At 41.5% G+C, this 21,252-nt stretch overlaps 1 protein-coding gene and 1 long non-coding RNA gene across 6 annotated transcripts in view; one reads left to right on the top strand and one right to left on the bottom strand.

Moving 5' to 3' along the window:
- GRAMD2B (GRAM domain containing 2B) overlaps positions 1 to 11,462 on the bottom strand; it is a 43,440-nt gene extending 31,978 nt beyond the window's left edge. The window contains exon 1 of one of the 3 annotated variants that reach the window (XM_005432745.3): positions 11,252 to 11,462. In XM_005432745.3, coding sequence (XP_005432802.1) covers positions 11,252 to 11,373 — 122 coding nt within the window. In that variant the 5' untranslated portion in view covers positions 11,374 to 11,462. Of the gene's footprint in view, positions 1 to 1,182; positions 1,322 to 11,251 lie in introns of those variants that run through there. The other 2 variants (XM_055698358.1, XM_055698357.1) reach the window with 2 other exon arrangements.
- LOC129734665 (uncharacterized) overlaps positions 1,620 to 21,252 on the top strand; it is a 66,606-nt gene continuing 46,973 nt past the window's right edge. For all 3 annotated transcript variants that reach the window (XR_008730149.1, XR_008730150.1, XR_008730151.1), the window contains exons 1-2: positions 1,620 to 1,856; positions 5,110 to 5,206. This is a non-coding gene — a long non-coding RNA (uncharacterized LOC129734665). The remainder of the gene's footprint in view (positions 1,857 to 5,109; positions 5,207 to 21,252) is intronic.

Genomic DNA, 21,252 nt, shown 5'->3' on the forward strand with positions numbered 1-21,252 from the left:
TCTTTCTTTGGAGGAGAAAACCCTAGACTTCTTATTTTCTTGTTTCATAGATGCTTTACTTCTCAAACTGCATCCTTGGGACTGGCAAGTCCCACATGAATTGAGTGCCTGGTATGGAAGTATGGAACCAGGCAGCTGCTTGATTCCAGCCAGATTTTCACGCTGTGGTCATTACCATGGCATGCAAGCACCTCAACAACTTGAGACCTCCACAGGAAGCTAAAGACCAGTGCAGGAGAAGCAGCCCTTAACCCCTGACGTCCCCAGCCTCCATCAGAGGCTGGGAAGGTCAGTGGCCTCGGTAGAGTGCAGGGATTCTTTGCACCCGTGGAAGGGAAAGCCCTCTGACCTCCCTACCTTCCATCAGTTAGCCTAAGCAGGCTTTACTAGCCAGCAAGGCCTCCTCTTCCTCTCAAAGAATATTAAGTACTCTTGATCTCTTCATCTGCGCAATTTTTACAGTACCTCTCTGGCTGAGGAGCAGGAGGCCAGGTGTGGGTACGGCTACGCTGGACTAGGAGCTTGGTGGGGAACCGTGCACCAGGGCAGGCAAGCGCCTGCTGCCCCAATGGAGTGGCCTGTCCCGACCCTGCCTGGGACTGAAGTCAGACTGACTTCCCATTGTACTGCATCTTGTCTGCATCAAAGTTTGTGAACTTTCAGGAAAGTTCTGCCTCTTCTTGGCACCCAGGTCTGAGGATCACAGCTTCCCACTGGAGCCCGTGCGCAGTACTGGAGTGCTAAAGCACTGCTGCTGTATGTCTGTGCCACGGAAGAGAAGGATTTGCAGGCTGCTGCACTGAAGTTACTAGAAGCACTATTTACATGCCTTGCTCCTAAAAGTACAACTTCGGGGCTTAACGCCGTGCTCGAGGCTGCCCTCCGAGGAGCGCAGGTCTCGGCTGCGCAGAGATACCCGTGCTTAACGCAAGCCTGCCCGCGCAGAGCCCTTGGCGGCCCTTCCCTATAGGCTCCACACACACCCCTCTCCCACAACGGCGAAGCCGCCCCTCGCTGCCGAGCCGCCCGCCCCACGGACCTCCCCCGCCGCCTCAGGGCGCCCGGCCGCCGCCGTCACAGTCCCCGCCGCCGCCTCTGCCCCGCGGAGCAGCCCGGGCAGCAGCCGGGGCCCCCGGGGCGGGCGGGCTGGCGGCCGCCCCTCCCGGCCCGGGCAGTACTCACAGCCGCAGGGCGGCCCTGTTCTCCCGCCGGCCGGCGGCCCGCGCAGCCCTCGGCTCCTCCGCATCGCACCGCTGCTCGGTCATGAGCACCATCGGCACCCGCCGCCGCCGCACGGCACTGAACCGCCGGCCCGGGCCGATCGCCCCCGCCGCCCCGCCCTGGGGCGGGACCCGCCGCCGCCTCCGCCTCCGTGCTGGGCCGCCGGGAGCGGGAGCAGGGGCCCGCGGCGGGAAGCCGCTACGAACTGGTTCCGCCCGCTCGGCGGGCGGCTGCTGTCCCGGGCCGTGGCGGGAGGGCGGCCCCGGCTACGGCCGCGAAGTGACGGCCGCGGCCCCGGGCGGCGGCAGCCCGCGCTCCCCGCGTGGCCGATCCATTACGCGCCTTAAATGACCCAGGCGGGACGCTGTCGCGTGGGGCGCTGCCTCCCGCTGGCTCGGACACGAGGTGCCCTGAGTGTTTCGTGGCGGGGCGCGGTTTCACACGCGCGGTCTGCGGCGGGAAGGCCTGGGAGAGCCCGTGGGCCGCGGTAACGACAGCAAACGGCAGTCCACAGGCCTCCGCCGGCGCGTTGCCCCGCCGTCCGCAGCGGGCGGTAGCCCAGGGCCTCCGGACGGCTGTACTCCTGCGAGCTTCCGCGGGGATCAGCTGGTGGTTTACACCTCTGGCCGCCCCAGGTGTGTGCTTGTTCCCTTTCTCTTCAGCAGTGCCCCAGGCTGGTTTGTCTGCCCAGGAAATGGACACACGCTGCACAAAGCCCAGCGCAAGCACAGCCTTCCCCCGGCTGGTGCTGGTGGGACTGTCGGGGAGGTTGTGTGCCCTCAAGTTACATGCCAGCATTTGGCTCAAGCCATCTCACGTGGCAGACGCAAACTGTCGGTGTGCGTATGGCAGAGGTTTTTTGTTACCTGGTTAATACCCACGTCAGCGTTCTGTGTGGTGAGCTGATGTTTTCGCAAAGCAAAGGTGGAGTCTGCAGCTTTAATAATACGATCTAAGGAAGGCCAGCTTTGTTACGAGAGTTCAAAGTAACATCTGTAGAAAAAGGCCAATTCTCATGGTTTAATGTGTTACAATATCTTAATTTAAGTAATAATAGAATATATTTTCTTCCCAACTGGCAGACTTCATAGAACATAAGGGGAGAGTATGTACAGGAGAGTGGTCTCTTGTTAGTGGCCATCTGGGTAGGAGATAGGTACTAGTGTACATTTCAGATTGAAAAGATGTATGAAGATAATCGGTTACCTTCCAGTTGCATTGTTAAGATTGCTTGATACATACAGTATTTTGAAGGTGCAAGAACTAAGTATTAGGTACTGTTGCAATATATTCAGGAAACAGTAAAAAAGAAGAGGTGTTAATTGTGAAAAGGCTCAGGACTGCCATAGCTGCTTGGGCACACAGATCCCACAGAAGATGTGAGATTGCTGTATCCTCTCGGCTAGACCAGGTGGGTTTAATTAGCTCCAGTCAAAATAAAGACTGTGTTTGAAGCTGCGTAGAAAGGAAGACACTTGAAATGTCTGTATTTCTGGGAGACATCATTAACTAATGTTTATGTATTATTTAACATAAAATCCGAGGCACATGTGGAAAAGATATGAGATGCAATTTACAAGAACGATTATTCAGGCCTGTTAGGTCCTGCACCTGTGAAACTTTGTTTGCTGCCTTATGCTCCCCTGTGGAGCACCTTAGGAGGCTTGGCACTGCACTGCAGAGCCTTTCCCAGCCCCTATGCCAATCACAACCTGTGGCTATATAGCAGCATCCCATATGTTTGGGGAATAACAGAACAGGCCCCATTTCAGCTGTCTGCAGGTGGAACTGGAATTGAAAAAGCCAGGGAAGTCTGAGCTGGCATCCTGTGTCTGTTTGGACCTGGTACCCTTTGCTGTGATTCAGCAACCTGTATGAGGTTTTGGGTTCCCTGGGAATTGTTCTTACATCGCTATGCACTACCAAGGAAAAGTGACTACCAACCCTTCATCTCGTTTTTTGAGGCCTTTCAGCGCACTAGAAAGGTATCAGTTGCTATTTTAGTCCTAATTTTGAAGATGAAGGCATACTTGTGGTTGAATAACTCTTGTGTAGCTTCTACCTACTGCAGCAGAACAATGCTGGTTTACAGTAGGTAAGAATCTGACTTTTAGATATTTGAAGAAATATAGTCAGCTGCTTTTTGAGTGCTTAGATTTTCAGTCTCTGGTAGATTTAGTTACAGGAGAGAAACGCTACTGCTGACTGCTTTGTTCACGCATTTCCAGAGGTGTCTGCCACTACCACAGTGGTGCAAGAATGGAAGGGAGCTGCTTGGTTCCTGGAGCTCAGTCTGTTTTAGTTTTGTCTGGCACCATTCTCAAGGTATGCAAAGCTCTCTGTTTTAATCAGTCAAGGCATTTACTGTAGAAGAAAGTTAACATTCAAGTAAATTAATGCCAGCAGCCTAGACACTAAAAAGGAATCCTTACTACTTTGTTCAATACCATGATATCTTAACTGTTGTCAGAGACTTGGTTCTGGCAAATTGTCAATACATGCCTCCTTTGTGCATTTTGTTGTTACCTGTTAATGATGGTGGAAGTAATAGGCAATGAATATAGCTTGTGTTTTCTGGAGGATTTGAGAAAGAAACTCTGTGGCCAAGCTTTGTCAAACTCGGCATGGTGCAGCAACTCCAGAGCAAGAGGACGTGCTCTGGAGTGATAGAAGTCCTGAATGCTAGGATTCTCAAGTAATATGCAATGAGGAGTTCCTTATATTAAACAATCAAATGTGCAGCTGCTCTTGTGGGTGGAATGTACTTGAAAACCTTTTGCTTTTTTTTTGATACGCTGTTGCAAATCTTACATATGCAAAAGAAGCATGAAGGACCTTTTCCTGTACAGTTATAATTGCTCATGTATACAGATACACTATAGCAAGTAAGTGAAGACCAAGCTGTCACCAAGAGAAACCCATTGTTGTCAGAAAATCTGGATTGTGTTTTTCTTTAATTGGTGAAGTGCAGATTGGGGAAAGAAACAGAAATTAGTGTACTATAAAATTATTGATTACCGTTTGATGCCTGCAGTACGATGCCATGTAGGCCGAAACTTGACATGCTCCTGCTCTGAAGAGGCTACAGTAAGCCTCAGAGGGGGTTGAAGGCTTTCAATAATCAGGACCTCCAACATTACTTATGGCACAGCAAAGGATGAAAAACTAGAGATGAAATAATAGGAAAAACTTTCCTTGTAAAAGAAGATCTATGAAATCACAGAAAAGCAGAATAGAATGCACTGATTCATCAAGTTCATTCCCTATCCCAAGGTAAGACCTGCTACTCCTGTGTCATTTCTGACAAGACACTTGTTTAAATTGTTCTTAAAAGTCAGTAGTGTATCCAGACAATCAATTACAGTGTTTGCTATCATCCAGGCGAAGTTATCCTTAATCTCTAACATGATCCTGAATCCTTCTTGCTGAAATTTAAAGCCACCGCTTCTTAATTTATTCTATATGAGGAACAGTGAAAAACCGTCTCCCATTTCCACCCATTTTCTTATCCTCTCTACCCTCAGGTAAAAGGTATAAATTGTGGTTTCTGGACTTCTTTTTTTTCCTATGAACTGTCTCTAACAGTTTCAGATCTTTTCTGAAGCACAGTGCCCCAAACTAGACACCAGAAGCCTCATGAATAAAGACAAGATTAGATTACTTCATCTGTCCTATACACACTACCATTGTTCGTATTTCATAATAAAGTGTTTTTGTGTTTCACAGCAGGATGAGGCTGGCTGAGGGTTAATGGTTGAACCACCATGACCTGGTGAAGCTTAGGAAGGACTGAGATGCTCTCCTCTAGCACGTTAGCAGCTGATTATTAGATTTGACTAAGTATGACCTACATATCCTTTTTGAATTTCATTCTTTTTTTTTTTTCAGACTGTTTCTTCAATTTATCAGAATAATTATGAGTCCTGTCTTGAATGACTTAAGGAAGGGAAGGGCAATGGAAAGCACAATGAGGCACACTGGAAAGGTCAGTATAAAAAGCAATAGGACTGCTACCCATGCATAGAGATTTTTGGATAGGATATTGCCAATGAATGATAAATAAGACAACCTAGCTGGAAATATACAGGGTTAGAGATGGTCTTAATCAATAGTATTTGTGTATCTTGGGGTTTTATTTCAGTACAGTCATAAAGGCTGTTCATAAAATATTTCTCAGCTTATATGGTGAGTATCATCGTTCCTGAATGTGAGGAAGCTTTCCCAGGAAGGAACAAAGCAGAAAACGAGTACAGTGATTTCTGGCATTCTGTATACTTAGAGTATGTTTCTCCTCAGTAGAGGATTCTTCTGTACTTCTTTGCAGGTACAATAAGGTACAAAGAAATACCACCTTTACAGTACCTGAATACAGGTATTTTTGGATTATAGGTCATTGTATGTCTTCAGTTTTCTGAGATACTCTGCATTGATAAGGTTCTGTGAAAGCTACTGAAATGTCTTGGAAGCTATTAAGCGATAAAAGACCTGCTAAGTAAGTCTTTATAGTACTCTGTTGAAGTATGATAGGAAAGCAGTATTACATTAGATATCATAAAAATAGGAGTTCTAATAGTATGAGACACAAACTAATAAGCATTTGGAAAGATATTGAATCAGTGAAAAATTGTGATTTCTTGTCAGCGGCAAACCAGAGTGAAATGGCTTACAGCTTGGAAAGTACAGACCAGAAAAGACAACAAAACTGCACTAAAGAGCGGTGCAGCGTTGGAAGAGGTTGCCCAGAGAGGCTGTAGACTCTGTCTTTGGAGGTTACAAGACCCAGCTAAACAAAGCCATACCTGATCTGATCAGGTGTTGGTGATACTCCTGCCTCAAGCAGGTTTGTTCATAAACATCTGCAAGTCAGTCAGTGCACTTGAAGTATGCTCAGAAGAAATGCAGTAAACCAAGGTACTAGTCTGTAGAAGATACTTAGGGCAGGAACACAGTAATGAGTGGTGCAATTTTGTAAGGAGTGGAAGGCAGTTTCGGCCAATTGATCCCCATTCCTTTCCCAGATTAAGAGTTCAGTATTTTATTTTTTTTTTGAAAATGTGAGATTGTTTCATAGATATCTGTATCAGGTGATTAGTTTCTTCTGAGCAGTTTGCTAGAAGTCATATCTGCTTGTCTGTTCCTGTTTTTTGTTTAAAGGAGCCTGGATTACTGTATTAGTATGAACTCCCCTTTGGACAAGGAAGTGCATAGGGCATATGAAGTAAAGTGGGCTGAAAGCTATTTAGAACATTTCTCACCACAAATGGTGAGGCTCGCTGAGGCTGACCATTGTGGCTGAATACTGAAGCCATTGGATGAAATAGACTACAATTATGTACTGTAGTACCCAGCAGGAAAAAAGGGAGAAATACTCACAAAATGTCTGGGCTGTTAGTAATGTGGTGTCACCCCCCTCATAGTGAGTGTCTAACACACTAGTGTGTACGTGTACTCCATCAGCTCACTGCCATTTTGCTACCAATGACCTTCACACAATTTACTGTGTAGTCACAGAAGATACGCTGCATAGTGTGTCTCACTGATCTGTCTTAATTTATATCATACTGATCAAAACAGCAGTATGGGGAGGAAGGTTAATGGCAAAACACGGTGGAACCGGTGAAGTAAGGGAACATTTGTCTCCCTCCAAATTGTTCATGGCAACTTTCTTATATTCTGGAAAAAGGAACCTTATGACATGTGGTAGTTCAGTTCGGCTACCTATGAGATGACACTCAGCCAGTTCACACTTTGCTGAAAAACACAGGTCAGTGTCTCCTCTTACTTTTATGAGAAAAAAAAAAGCAGTCATGGCATATTTCCCAAGCAATATATTGCCTTGGATGCCTCGTGGATGGCATTGTTAGAATGCTGTGATGCCTAGATCTTGTCAGTTACAATAAAAGTACCAAATCCCATGGCAGTGAAATCCATTTTTCTTCATTTATAACCGTCATCTAATATATTGGCCAGCTAGGCAGGAAAAGATAAATACACATATTGTTTGTTCTACCCTGGTGCCTTAGCCTAGCTTGATTTGTCATTCTCTGCTTATAAATGGCCAAGTGAAATCCTGGGTGACATCCAAATGTGACATCTCTGTGTACAGATAATGTGGACAAAAATTTTGATCTAAGTGCACTGGTATGTATAAGACATCAAACAGATTATGTGCGTCTAGTAAATAATGTGCATGCATATATGTAATTATTGAATCTGTGTGTTGTAAAGGAACAGGTGTGGATAGCTCTTTTTGCTATCCACTTTGATAGAGATGCATGCATGCAGACATTCACGGTACATCTGAATATGGTGAACATTTTGTTGAGAGAAACTGTTAGTCATCTGGAAGTCTCTGAAGAGCAGCAGTGTCATGTGTTAAGTATGTAAGAAAGTGAAAGCACAGCTTCTTTGAGGATAAATTGAATCTTCCACAAGAAAAAATAGTGGCCAGACTTTCCAGGAACTTAGGAAAGAATTGTTCCTACCCTGAGGAGAGGAAGGTTAAAGTGAGACACGAGATAATGTGAAAGAATGAATCGTGCTATCAGTTCTACAGTCTTTACATCAGGTGGCATTGTGAACAGTAAGCTGTTCTGCTGAGCCAGATAGCCTTAGTGTTTTGTCTCATTTAGAACTAGGAGCTATATTACCCTGGAGGGAAAAAACCCACCAAACATTAGGTATGTCTTGCACGGCGAGGCTAGATAGGGTGAATGCCAAATCCCAGGTGCAAGCCATTGAACAGTAAAGTGGTTGCTAGTGTTTCAGGTGCTCATAATTGAGCTATAAAGGCAGTACACCTTTCAGAAGACAATAGGTGTGTATTTATCTCTTTAATGTGATTGCTTGGATTAGTCTGAACTGAGCCTCAGCCTCACAGCAGTGCATTGGATGTTTCTGAATGGTGTAATTTCAACACAGCAGTAAATTGCCTTAAAAAAAGTTCATGTCCCCATCCAAAAATCTTCAAAGAAAAAACCTGAATGTATGGATCCTTTCTTGTGTCCAAACAAAAGCCCAGCTACCACAAAATGATCTTTGAAGTTTGTTACAAGTTTTTCTGTTAGTCTGCTGTATGCAAAAGATAGGTAAATATTAATGCCAGATCATAGATGGAAAACACAAGTATTGTATTTAATTGATTTATGCATTGCAATGCACCAAATTAACTGCCAGGCCAGGATTAGAGTTGAGGACCCTTTTGACTCCCATTTCCATGACTTTGCATTTAGAAAACGTACCTCTTCATACTGTACTATTTTTCCTGTGGTGGTTGTATTTATTTATTTATGTTTTTTACCTGATATCAATGTATTGGTAAATGCTGAATCTTCACTAATATATATATATATTTTTTTTTTTTAACAAGCATTTGATATACAACCTACATTTGATTATTGCTGTGTTAACATATGTAAGAGTTTGACATTCACAGTGCTGGTGGTCAGTAGTCCTGATCTAAATTGAGTAAAAATCTCATTCTTTTGTGTTCAATATATTTTTTTCCCAGGGTCATTCTGAAGATTGGTCAGAACCGTAAGGCTTGAGATTTTTCTAAAGTTTAGGAGATCTGGATGCAGGGTGTTAACTCACATTATAGGGATGGGCTCCGAAGAGAAGTTTGAGATGCCTATTGTCTTTGCCAATATTTTTATCTGGACTACTGGAAAATGTTTTGTTTTGATGTCAGTACAACTCTATACATTCTTGCCGATAAAATGATAAAATGCTGCATACATATGTGACCAATACTTTTATGAATACAAATCTCTGATCTGTTATGCATGGCTGACACCTCAGCTATAGCTCCAGAGTCTTAATTTGCTTCTGAAATCAATGCCACTCTATGTCAGGAATAACATGCTGCCATGGTGATAAACTGTGAGCTCCCCTGTCTGAAATGTTAATAACCCCCTGGATTCTGGCAGATTTTTGCTCACTCACATGGTGCCAATTACAGTGAGGTGAAAACAGGTATATAAAAACTTAGGCATATAGTCAGTTTTTGTCCTTGGGCATGAATAATTAGGATGAACAAAAGCAGTCATTAATACAGTGAATTTTCTGTGTGGATGCATCTTCATATATGGGAAATATGCTCTAAGTAAATAGGACTGTATTGAAAATAGTATCTAAAAATGCAGAGCCTGCATTTCTTTCTCCCAGAAGCATTTTCCCTGATTTTTCATGTGGTTGATTTTGGGTAAGTGTATCATGACTGACAAACACATGACAAGCAAGTTGGGCAAGAGCTCAGTCCAGCTACTAGCTCATTGTGTGCAATGATGCATTCTTCTTATTAGAATGTCTAGTATTTGTAGCCTGCTTTTGCATCTTTGCTATTGATAGAGGTATAGTTTCACAGTAGGGCTTTATGGTCATACTATCTTTACTGAAACAGCAGCTGAGTAAGCTGGATTTCTAAGAAGGCCTGCCCCTGCCACTCGCTACTTGGCAGGCCGGTTGATTATTGAGAAATCTGAGGCAAAGGGCTCTGTTCTTTGTAAGAGCTGATCATGTCGCTATCAGAGCATATATGGTAGCGTTTGGTGTACTGGTTATCTAGTGGTAAATAAAAAATTAGGTAAATCTGTCTGCCCAGTGTTCTGGGTTGGACAGAGAAAAGAGAGTAAACTTTCAGTTGCCCAAATTAGAAATGGTTAAACATCACCTACTTGTGTTGAACCCTCCATACGCCATGTATGTACTTATGTCCCGTGCTTAATCGGAAAATGAGATCAAGAGAGGCATGCAAAAACACACGGATATTTTTTTTTTAAAAAAACAGGCTCTAAGTGATTAGTTCTAGGGAAGAGCCTTTGAGAACTCTAGTAAGAATGTAAAATTTCTGATTCCTTATTCTCTGTTCAAACTGTTGGACATTATGTCTCTGACATTTGAATTGAAATAAAGGATGTTATGCAAATATAATATTAAAAAGCCCTAACAGCATTTCAAAAGAGGAAAAACAAGGCCATCAGACTTACTTATACTTGTGACCCAGGTAGTGATATGAGCTGTTACCCCATTTAAAGAATTTGTGTACAGCTACAAAGAAATATAATTCAGCCTCACAAAGACTATGTAGAGGTGCTCCCTCCAAGTCACTCTTCAGAGTGGTTTCGCACTGAGTGGATATTAAGGACAGCACTTGGTGAAGAACTTTCAAGGTGGTTAGGGACTAATAAACATCTAAAGCTACTTTAAGTATATTCATAATGAGTTGATATAAATACTATGGATGTTTACTTGTCTGTCTCCTGCAGTAGATGGTGGAGGATACCTGGTAAGTGCCAGTAACCCTATGACACTGTCTTTCCTCATTTATCTTTGCTGTCTAGAACATGCATGATTTATCCAAAACTCATCATTGCAATGAATTCCACCTCAATGTGAGTCCACAATCCAACAAGTCTACGCTTCCAAAGTAAGAAAACAAATTTTCTGTTAAAAATAGTTTGTGATTATGCTGTTAGCAAACCCTTTAGCAGTACTCATTCCTGCAAGTGTTTAACTTCCATGAATACTCCTTGTGATTATGGCAGCTTTTCTCTTGAAACATAATTTAATAAGCACTGTAAAGTTTCATATAGTCCAAAACACAGCTGAAAATTTTGTTAAAAATCCCTGTTCTAACAAAACTTATATTTGTTTTGTACAGAAATCCATTCAAATTCCATAGGTAGTATTGGATGACTTTTCAGAGGTCATTTTAAAACGAGTTTATTGCTCTACAGTGCTATACACATTCAAAGCCCTACTTCACTGTAAGGAAGTAGTAGATAAGGAAAGAGAGAGCAACACCACCTTGTCGGCTGTTACAGATCTCTGCTTTACAGTAGTGCTCCCCTTCCCAGTGCAGTCAGTAACATGAGTGAAATTATCATCTCTGCATGCATTGCGTTCTCATATTAAGCTTCCCCATCAGGTTATTTTCACCAGTGTATTTGTCCCCGTGCACTTCTGTCTTGCTGCCCTGTACCCCCCAGTGTCAAGTACATACAGAACACTCAAACACACCAGGATTTACCTTATAGATACTGATCCAAAGCTCTCTGTAGGGCTGACTGGGGTAGTATTACTTGACTTTCCAAAGCTGTTCTGACTTTCAGAATGAAAAACAGAGTCCTTCAAGGAATTCCCTTTTCTCATCGTTTTAATGGAGTTAACTGCAGCGTTAGGCAAGTTCAGTTCTAGTGCGATCCTTCAAACACACAGCCTTTCGCTGCTATAGGAAGTGCAATCTTGGTGTGACTCTAGCTCAGGCTAGTTTTTTAAATCAGTTAATGAGTAACATGCTGATGTGACATCATAAGGAGGTTTTCTTTTTTATCTGCAGCACTTGATAGTTTTACTTGGAAACAAAGGTCGTCAAATCTGGGTGCACTTCTATCTTTGGAATGTCATTGTTAATAGCAATAACTTGTTTTGATGAATTGAGAAAAAGAAGGATACATAGAACAAGAACTCTATTTCAAATTGGGTTTCATTGACAAATTTGTAACAAAAACTGTAACATGGTCTGTCATAAATTCTACTTTGCGAATTATCTACCTGTCTCTTAATTGCCCAAGTCTGAATAACATAATTGTATATCCTTCAAAAGTGACTATATCCACCCATCCTGACATGTCAAAATTCTTATATTGCAGTTCTTCAGGGACAAATTGGTGCACATGCATGCATGTGGCTGCTATGAAGTCAAGTCATTGCAGTTCAGCTTAAATACAGACAATCTTTTAATTCTCAGTACCCAAAACCCAACTGAACAAAACTATTTTACATAAACATTTTTTCCATAGGAAATGGCAAACATTAACTACAAACTTGCACAGTTTTCTGTTTGTTGAAGATTACTACAGTGATTAGATTAGTCAAGGAAATTGGAAGCAATGTTTCTTTAGATTGCAAGTCTGCTTATAATACCAAATTAACACCCCAAGGCCTCCAGAAGATCTGTCAAACTTCGTTTAGGGCCTGAATGGTAATAAGCATTCTTCTATGAGACCGAAAAAACATGTGGAACGTAGTATACTCTTTCTGTTCTCAGCATTGATAAACAGATTGTGAAACAATACAAAGGCATTTGCACTGTTCTCAGATTTTACTCGTAAGATCGAAGACATCTTTCTCCGTGTTTGGTTTGAATTTTGTCCCTAGTTCCTTTGCATGACTAAATACCTGGTCTTTGCTTATTTAAATACAAAATTTGTTTTATAATTGGTATTAAGTAAACTGTAATGAAATCTGTAAATGTCAGAAACAACAGGAGAAACTGTAACTATTGAAATTCAGGATTAGCATTATAGCTAAGAAGCAAAGGTAGAGATTAAACAGCAGTTTCCTTGAATGTGAAAATTCTGAATAAAGGTGAGAAGTCTTGAAAGGAAAAGGCAGAAAAGGAGTGAAAAACACACCCTTCATCATCTTGGGTATTCCATGTGAAGTAGAAAAAACTGAACGCTTGTATGCAGGAGTAGTATTTAAGCTGATGAAATTGAATTTTTCCTCTTAAATGTTCTGAGTTCATGCCTCCTTCAGTAGCTATGCTATACGTCTTTGATTTCCTGATGTCTAGGCCTTTTTGTTACTCTGATTCTCTTGATCCTGTGTGATCATAGACTACAAATGCAGGGCTGTCTAGATAGGCAAAGTCTTTGTAGTTTACTCCTCCTCCATAAAACAAGTGATACAACCTTTAACAAAGTAAACAAAAGCTGTTTTTCTCCTGTAGGCAGAAGGAGAATTGGCCTTGGCTCTGTTGCATTGTTCAGATCTATCTAGTTAGGATAGGAAGTATTTATTCTTTTTAAAGAAACAAACATCCTTAAAAACTGATTAGAAAACTTCAGTGATATAGTGAGCTTGTAAGTTATTAATTTGAAGTATTTATCTTTGAAAACAATCTGTTTGTATAACAAAATACAACGAAAACCCTTCATTAAAAGAATGCAGCTGCATTCCTTTTGTATGTTAAAGAGCAAATACAGAGAGAGGACAATTTAATTTTTCCCTGAATGGGTAAGTGCAGGAACATGTTTAGCAAGAGACAACCATAACGTGATTTCTTCCCTTCAATTTCATTCCTTGCTGTTGTCCACAAAACAGTTCCCTTACAGAGTACCGTGCCTCCCTTGTAAACTGCTATACTCCATCACATGCTACCACAAGTCTGTGCTTACCAGCCTGCAATTACATGACCACGTAGTGTATGCCTGTACTGAAGGGCTTCTAGGTTTGCCCGTGCTAGTGCTATACTAACCAGGTCTGATACTCAGCTGGTGAGTTGAGTGCTTTTGTGGCTACACAGCTGGTATTACTGAGTTAGTTTAGGATTAGCTCAAGCCCGACATAGAATCATAGAATCATTTAGGCTGGAAAAGACCTTGAAGATCATGAAATCTAACCATAAATGTAACAGTGCCAAGTCTACCATATGAACTTTGCTGCAGTGACACTGGTGGTATGTATGGCCATGTGAGGAAAAACAGGCTTTTGTGACACTGACCTGAGACTCTTACCGCTGCTGCTTATTAAGAGGGCTCATCTTTCTTGAGTGTGGCAGCGGTAACTGCCTGGATTGATAGAAGAGGAGCAGGCAGGAATAGTCGTGGACTTGGCAGTACTAGGTTAATGGTTGAACTCGATGATCTTAAAGGTTTTTTCCAACCTAAACAATTGTATAATTTTGTTGTTTGTATGTATATATGCACTTCTGGTGGGAATGGAGAGGTACAGTGCTGGTAGTGATGTCATTATACGCCCAAGGGATGGAGCTTTCCTCCGTATTATCAGGCTCAGACAAACTGTGTTTGCTATTGATTTCTAGTGCCTCTGCACAGCTGTGATCCCGAGACATTTTGGAGATTGTTTTGGGACTGGAAAAGAAGGAGGTAGTAGTTTACATTTAGGAGGCCAGGAGGGCTGACCTGATGGTGCCTGTGTAAAAGACAAAACTTGAATTCATGCCATTTTTATTGGAAGGGGATCTAAGCTGTATGATCAGCCTCAGGACAGTCATATCTTGATGCAAGCTGATACAAACCTTTTAGTTTGTAATCCCTATGCAGCTTTTTAAAGCACTCCCTCCCTCTTTGTCTTTCTGATTCCTGATGTCCATAAAATTTTCCAGGAGAGGTTTAGATACCTACAGAAATGTTACCTATGCAAGCATGTGGCAGATACAGTACTTATTTTTCTTAGCTGCTTGCTTCACATCTTTTAGCAGTACTTAACGGACACCAGTATCTTTTCTCTTTCTGATGCAGTGGATCAGGTGTGGGGAGAAGTTGATACTCCTGATGGTGTGGCTATCTGCTGACATGGACTTCTCCCCAGAGACTTGTTCGTCATGTTCTGAAGAAATTGGTAGCTCAGTGGCTTGTAAAATTGAGTATGTGTTTTGACTCTCTCCCTTGCTGTCTCATAAAAACAGCTTTCCCCTTTTATTTCTTATTTCTTTTCCGGTAACCTACTTTTCTTCAACCCTGTGTGCAGATTTGGCCAAGTGTATCCTTACTTTTGTTGTTTACCAAACTATGCCCTTTAATTCTGACCTTTGTCACTGACACTCTGTTATCTCCTACCTGCTAGACTCTATCTTGTGGAGTCTAGCACTGTTGCAATTGTTTTTGATATGCAGACAGAGGGGAAAAAAAAAGTGATTGGTGTCCTTGAACCTCAAACAGTTTTATTCTCAGTCTGCAACATCACTGAAAGGTTAGAATTTTTCTGGAAAAATCTATAATTTTCTTTTCTTCTGTTATCCACATGACTGCTATGCATTTTTTTTCAAAGTGACTTCCTCCAGGAAAAAAATATTTATTTTTGATTTCTCAATCCCTGAAGTATTTTTTCTGAGACTGGGAAATATATTAGCAATTCCAATTGCATTGCACCTATTTTAAGTCCCTATGTCTTTACTAAAATGATCTCATGTTATTGGATGGGATGAAAAAAATTATGAATTCTGGGTGTTTAGAGCGAGAACTTTCATTTATGCTAGAAAAGCCTTGGTGCCTTGTGACAGGTAACTGCTAAGAAACTGCATAAAGATTGCAAGTTGAAGTGATGATAAAAGGAGACGTTAAACAAAAAAGGCAAAGAGATGGCTGGAAATATATTCTGAACAAACCATTCCATTTTATTACCATCCAAGAATGAATCAAATCAATAATAAACCAGCCGCTGTACTTGTGGCAGAATGTCATATTAGTGATTTGAGGTGGTAGTGAATGTTTTTATGTACAATCTTATAAGAGTTTACATCTTGGCTGGAGTGCAGCCACAAAACCTTACAGATTTTGTAATAAAGAGCAGGGGAATGGATGAGTGGGTGTTCCGTCAGTTTGTTCGGAGTCTCAGAATTTACTAGGCCTGTAAATCAGAGTAAGACTTCATAATTAGTCTGTTATGATCCCCTGAATATTTTTTTTTGGGGGGGAGGAAACAACATTTAACTAGTAGCCTAAAGCACTGAGTTCTTGCTTTATGCATTTGGCTTGCATAATTTTTGTTTTCTATGGTATGTAAAGAAGCAGCTGCTCTGACTCAGAGCTAACTGTCTTTCATGGTTAGGATCGCCTCCAGTTTTTGTTTTCTTTTTTCTTTTTTTTTTTTTTTCCTGCCTGGACCAAGCCTGTGCAAAAACAAGTATTTTTTTTCTCTGAGTTGTACATTTGAAAAGTGTACCTTTCCACAGATAATTCCAGAATGCAATATGGATCAGATCTAGTTCACTATAAAATCTGTTTGGACATGTTTTAGATAAGTTTTATATCTAGGTTCCTATATTCTGTTCCTCTTTCTAGTCTCAAACTTCTTGGGTTTCCTCTTGAACTTGTGTTTGATCTGTTCTATCCTATGTTTAGTCTGCCATAGTGAGATACACTCAGTTTGTATACAGTGCGTTTGGAGTTGTACCTCCTTAAACTCACACCTGTGAGTATGTCACATGCTACAGGCAGATACCTAGGATTGCTGCGGCTCCTTCTGTGCTGCTCTGAATGCCGGATGAGAGCAGAACTGGTGTAATCACAAACACATTTACAGAGCGAGCTGACAGAAAACTGTCAGCGGGTCAGGTGCAGCAAGAGGTAGATGAAAATGTAGCACAGGAGAAATAACCTAGAGGTATATAGGAATGAGCTGAATAGTGTGGTGTCCGTGTTTGTGGAAGCCAGTGACTGTTTTTCTCTTTAGTAATCTTGTTGTAGGAACATGCACTTAAAACTATGTTTTTTTTGATCTCTGTCATGGTGGTCACCTCAGTAGATGCCATTGTGCTTACTCATGTGTCAATGCTCACCACCTTCCCCCTGGTACTCCCTTGTGCTCAGCTTCTGGAGCCGCACAGATGGGACTTAACCACTTGGGGTACTCAGGCGTATCTGTGTTGAGGAGCCTCTCCTTCCAGACAGGAAAGAGTTTTTTAAAAAAACAAACCCACACCCAACTAACTTGGAAGAAAGCCATTGGAGTGGAGAAGAGAGCCTCATGTGGTGGGATTATGTAAAGGAAACTGACTTGGAAGATGGAGTTTTGGAAGATTTTCTTGGAACTCTAGGAAACTCTGAAGTCTTAAAATTTAGTTTGAGTTTGTTGCACTGTGTGAATGAAAGACTTGGGTCTCTTAGTAACAACACAAAAATACATTTTTTGGTTCATTGAAGGACTCCTGATGCCAATAATGTCTGGCCTCAGGGGCTTGGGTGAGGATGAGAGTATAAACTCTGTGGTAGGAACAAGAGAATACAGGCATGTGAAGCAAATAAGCTACTAGCATCTCATTTGTGTAGGGTGCTTCTCATTTGAGTAAATGGGCCATTCTTTGCCTTGATGCTTGCAGGATATGCTTTAAAAAGGTAAAGAAATTCAGCTTTGTAAATGGCTGCATTTCTCCTTGAAGTCATGTCTAGTCTTGCAGTACTATCAGTCCAAGCATTAAAAAAAAGTGAATTTATGTTCTTCTCGACTCTCCCCTCTCTCCTCCCATCTACCTCTCACTCTCTCCCCCCCATGTCTCCCCACAGTCCTCCATCCTCCCCCCTAGCAGTGTAAGAACATAATCATAAAACAAAAACCCCAACAACTTTTTCTTTACATACTTGAATCTGGTGAGTTTGTCAAGGTTATGTTTTCAAACTTTCTGTGGTAACAATGAGAATTACTGTCAGGCCTAGAGTACATTGTTGCTAAGAACGAGGAGTGGCAATATCTTGAGGAAGGTAAACATATTCCAGGAAATTTAAGCACTTCAGACCTGGTTTTCTGTTCCTTGTAAGTGGCGACTTACTGCTCTGATGTAGAACCGATGAGAAAATGGGCCCAGCTGTTAAATTCCCTTCTTGCCTCTTACCATGTATTTATGGTGCTTAGCACAAACAGTAAGAGGGAAGTTTAATCTTACGTGATTGCACAGTAGAGTACCTCCTGAAAGTGAAATAAAAATATGTTTTGTTAAAAAAACTCTCAAATGTCATTTCAGATAGAAATTTCTATCCCTTCATATGCAAGTATCTGTTTTAATCTGCTTTCTCAGTGCAACCATGTTAAAAGCAAAAGTTTTTTGCCCAGGTATGAGAATTAGAAGGAGATTTGTCATGTTGAAAGGGGAACTATGGTTTGTTTAGATGTGGCTCTTTTCTTTTTAAGGTTATATTATATTTAGCTATATATGTGATTTAAATTGCATAAACCTTGTGTCTGTCTTTCTTGAAGGGCAAAGAATAGCACAGAAATTACACTGTTCAAAACTGTTTCAGAAGCAAACTTCCTGTTTGCAACCTGGGTATTTTGTTGGGTTTTGTTTTTGTTTTCCCCTTGATTTGCTTAACTTCTTCCATTCCAAAACCCTCCTAGGTGTTGTGCCTGAGTTGCTGTACATATTCGTCCTGCTTAGAGTATTTGCCGAGTTGACTGACACCATCCCTCTCCTGACATTGTGAACGCAGTTGCAGTAACACGGTTTAGCTCTTGTGACTCTGCACTTGTGAGACTGGCAATCCGGACCTCTCGGGTTCCTTCTATCATGAGAGGAGACAGAAAAATACCTGAACTGAAGGTGTCAGTGAAGGCTGCTGCTGAAAAACACCGGCGGGGTTAGCTGGACTCTCGTCATCTCGGTAGCCGTGGAGCCTGCCGCCTGCTGCTGCGTCTGCTCAGTAGGTCAGGCTGCCTAGCGGGGCCGCAGAGAGCGAGGGAGGCTGCAGCATTCCTGTGATAAAGGTTGAGGCGTTGCTCACGTGTGTGTAGCTTTCTTTTTTTAAAACGTTTTTGTCTGAAGCCGGTAGGTGTACAGTTTGCAGGCTAATGGGAGGATTATTTGAAGCACATGTCAGTGAAAACTGATTGTTGTGCCATTATTTACCATTTAAGAGAGTTTGCACCACATCAGCTACTTATAAAGAAACTGCAATTATACAGTGATATATATATATATATATAACAATAGAGCCTCATTAGTCTAAAATACCACTTTGAATGTTCTAATGAGGAGCTTAAAACATTGTACAAACAGCACCTAATGAAGTTAATGACACCATTGAGAGCTCAGTAACAGTAGACCTGTTTTTACAGTTACATTAAGTGAAACTTGAACACGTGAGGGTATTCGGGGAAGGTTAAAGGAACTTGGCTAGTTTCACCAACTAATCTATTCAAGCCACCCATGTCACTCAGGTAAGTGAGGCAGGGAGAGCCTTCAAAACGTCAGGTCTTCAGTTTGACCAGTGATTCAGGACTGTGTCCTTGGTGTACCTATTACTTCAAATGAATTACATAAAGCTATTGTTTGGCTTAAATGAAATGAACCGTGGTCATTTTGGTCAGTTCATCTCTGCATGCCTTCTTCAAATGATGGTAACTGGGTTTAGTTTGTTAGAAACGGTGGTGGCATCACAATTTTTTTCATTTGGTTTTTTTTTTTTTTTTGGCTTACTTGCTGGTTTTGTTGGTAACCTTTAACATTTTTGTCCATTGTATATCAAAAAGATTGAATTAAACCTCTGCAGTCATACTTAGGATCAGCTTTTGTTTATAATCAGAAATGTTGGTTTGTTTAAGAAGTTTTTTTTTATGTCAGCCATTCTAATGTAATATTAATCATATAGCCTTAAAAATGCTGTTAAAACTTCCTCGTTTATACTAGGTTCTTGAGGTGTGATTGTAACTTTGCATGTATAATAGTAGTTTTCATCAGCACATCGCTCTCTGTGTATTGCTATTCAGGCTAACCCTTGATTTGTTCTTTGCTTAACATGTTCACCCTAACTTTGGGGTTCAGCCTTGTTTCTGAGCTTTCACTTAGAAGCTAGGAAAGGTAGATTGTAATGTGATGCTTCACTGACCATCTGCAATTGCTGTCTTGAATTCTCCTGTAACTTTATTTAGGCCTTTGGCAATAAGACAGTTTCTAAATTCTGTTGAAACTGCTAATCATTAAACCTCCCCACTGTTCTTTACTGTGATTCTTATCTTTTGTGATGCAGTCTGCTGTAAAGCTTCCCTAGCACTCCAATTTGTTATACTTCCCCTTGTAATCCTAAGTATGTATAATTTTTTTCTTTTGCGTGTTGCCTTCTTTTTCCAGGAAGAAATAATGACTTTTTGTGATTTGACTGCCATTTTTACACCACAATTTTCTGAAAATACAATCTTCCCCTTTGTACCGCCCCCCCCCCCCCCCCCCCCCCCGCCCCTTTGCCCTCAAGAGTATGGAAGGGCATAGACTATTACTTTGAAATTCAGGTGGAATAGGCCATCTGGGAAAAAAAGCCTTTCTGTGCAGTGGACTTACGACATTTATTTGTGTATAAACTGGATAAAGTTCAGGTTTTGTTCCCTATAATCTATTTTTTTTTAACCCACAATGTAAATTATATTTTCTGTGTAAATTATTTTCAATCATGTTGGCTATTTATTTGAATTAATAAAGTAAGAAAACTCACCAATGGTGTTATGTAGTATTTGGTTGAAAAATACACTATCACTGGAGAAGCCTAAGCTTTGATTTATTTTAGAGAACAACAGGTAAAAAAAGAAAACACTTCTCCAAGCTTGTAACACTAGGGCAAAGTTTAGTTTTGTGACCTAATGTTGCCTCAAGAAAAAGATGTGATGGAGCTGGTACCACTTCCACGGGTGATAAGGAGAAAGCTGATAAAATACTATTCTGAAACTTCATTCTGCTTTCTTCTTCTTCTTTTTTTTTTTTTTTTTTTAAAAAAAAAAAACCAAAACCAAAAACAACGCTCCCCTCAGTGAATATGTGAGTATTTTCCTAGTCCTAATTTTCTAGTTGGGAGCCAAAGGCACTAAATACGCGGTCGAACAGCACCACCTCGCGGGTCCTGGCACCCCGGTGTCCGGTGCGACCAGGCCGTCGCTTTCCGCTTCCCGCCGGGCCGGAGGCGGGGACCCCGCGCCCGGAGCTCCCTTGCTGGTGCTGCAGCCACCGGTTCCCCTTGGCTTGGGTTGGCGGCTAATACAAATGATAAATTGCAGATCCTCCCGTCAGTTTTGCAAACAGTATTGCAAAATTTAGTGCATGAATTTTCTGCAGCATGAGGTGAGTTCAGGAGATTTAATAATTCATTTATTTATTCTAAAAACTGTTCTGATAACATTGTGTTTAAAGAGCAACCTTTACAGATATTCCCCATTTGAGAATGCTGTTATTACCTCTGCAGTGCACTTACTGATAGTTAGCGCAACTCTTCAGCAATGGTCTTTCTTCCAAAGAAAACTTTTTCTGTTGTGATCCATTAGCCCTTCTGACTTTCATAAAATGATGCCTAAATGTAGTTTGGTTTGCAAGAATAGGAGTTGAATCTGGGCTAGGGTGTTGAGCCAAGAATGATGGAACAAATGAGAAAGTTGGGATCTGAATGCAGCCGGATGTCGAAACGGGTGCTTGGTAGTTTACGTGTGAGTTGTTTGCTAGTTTTAATGCAAAATGACAGTAAGAAATTTACAAATTGGAGGAAGTCTCATATATTTTATCTATAGAAAAACTGTTTGTTGTGCTGCTTT

The sequence above is a fragment of the Falco cherrug genome, chromosome Z, assembly GCF_023634085.1.
Source record: "Falco cherrug isolate bFalChe1 chromosome Z, bFalChe1.pri, whole genome shotgun sequence".
Classification (NCBI taxonomy): domain Eukaryota; kingdom Metazoa; phylum Chordata; class Aves; order Falconiformes; family Falconidae; genus Falco; species Falco cherrug.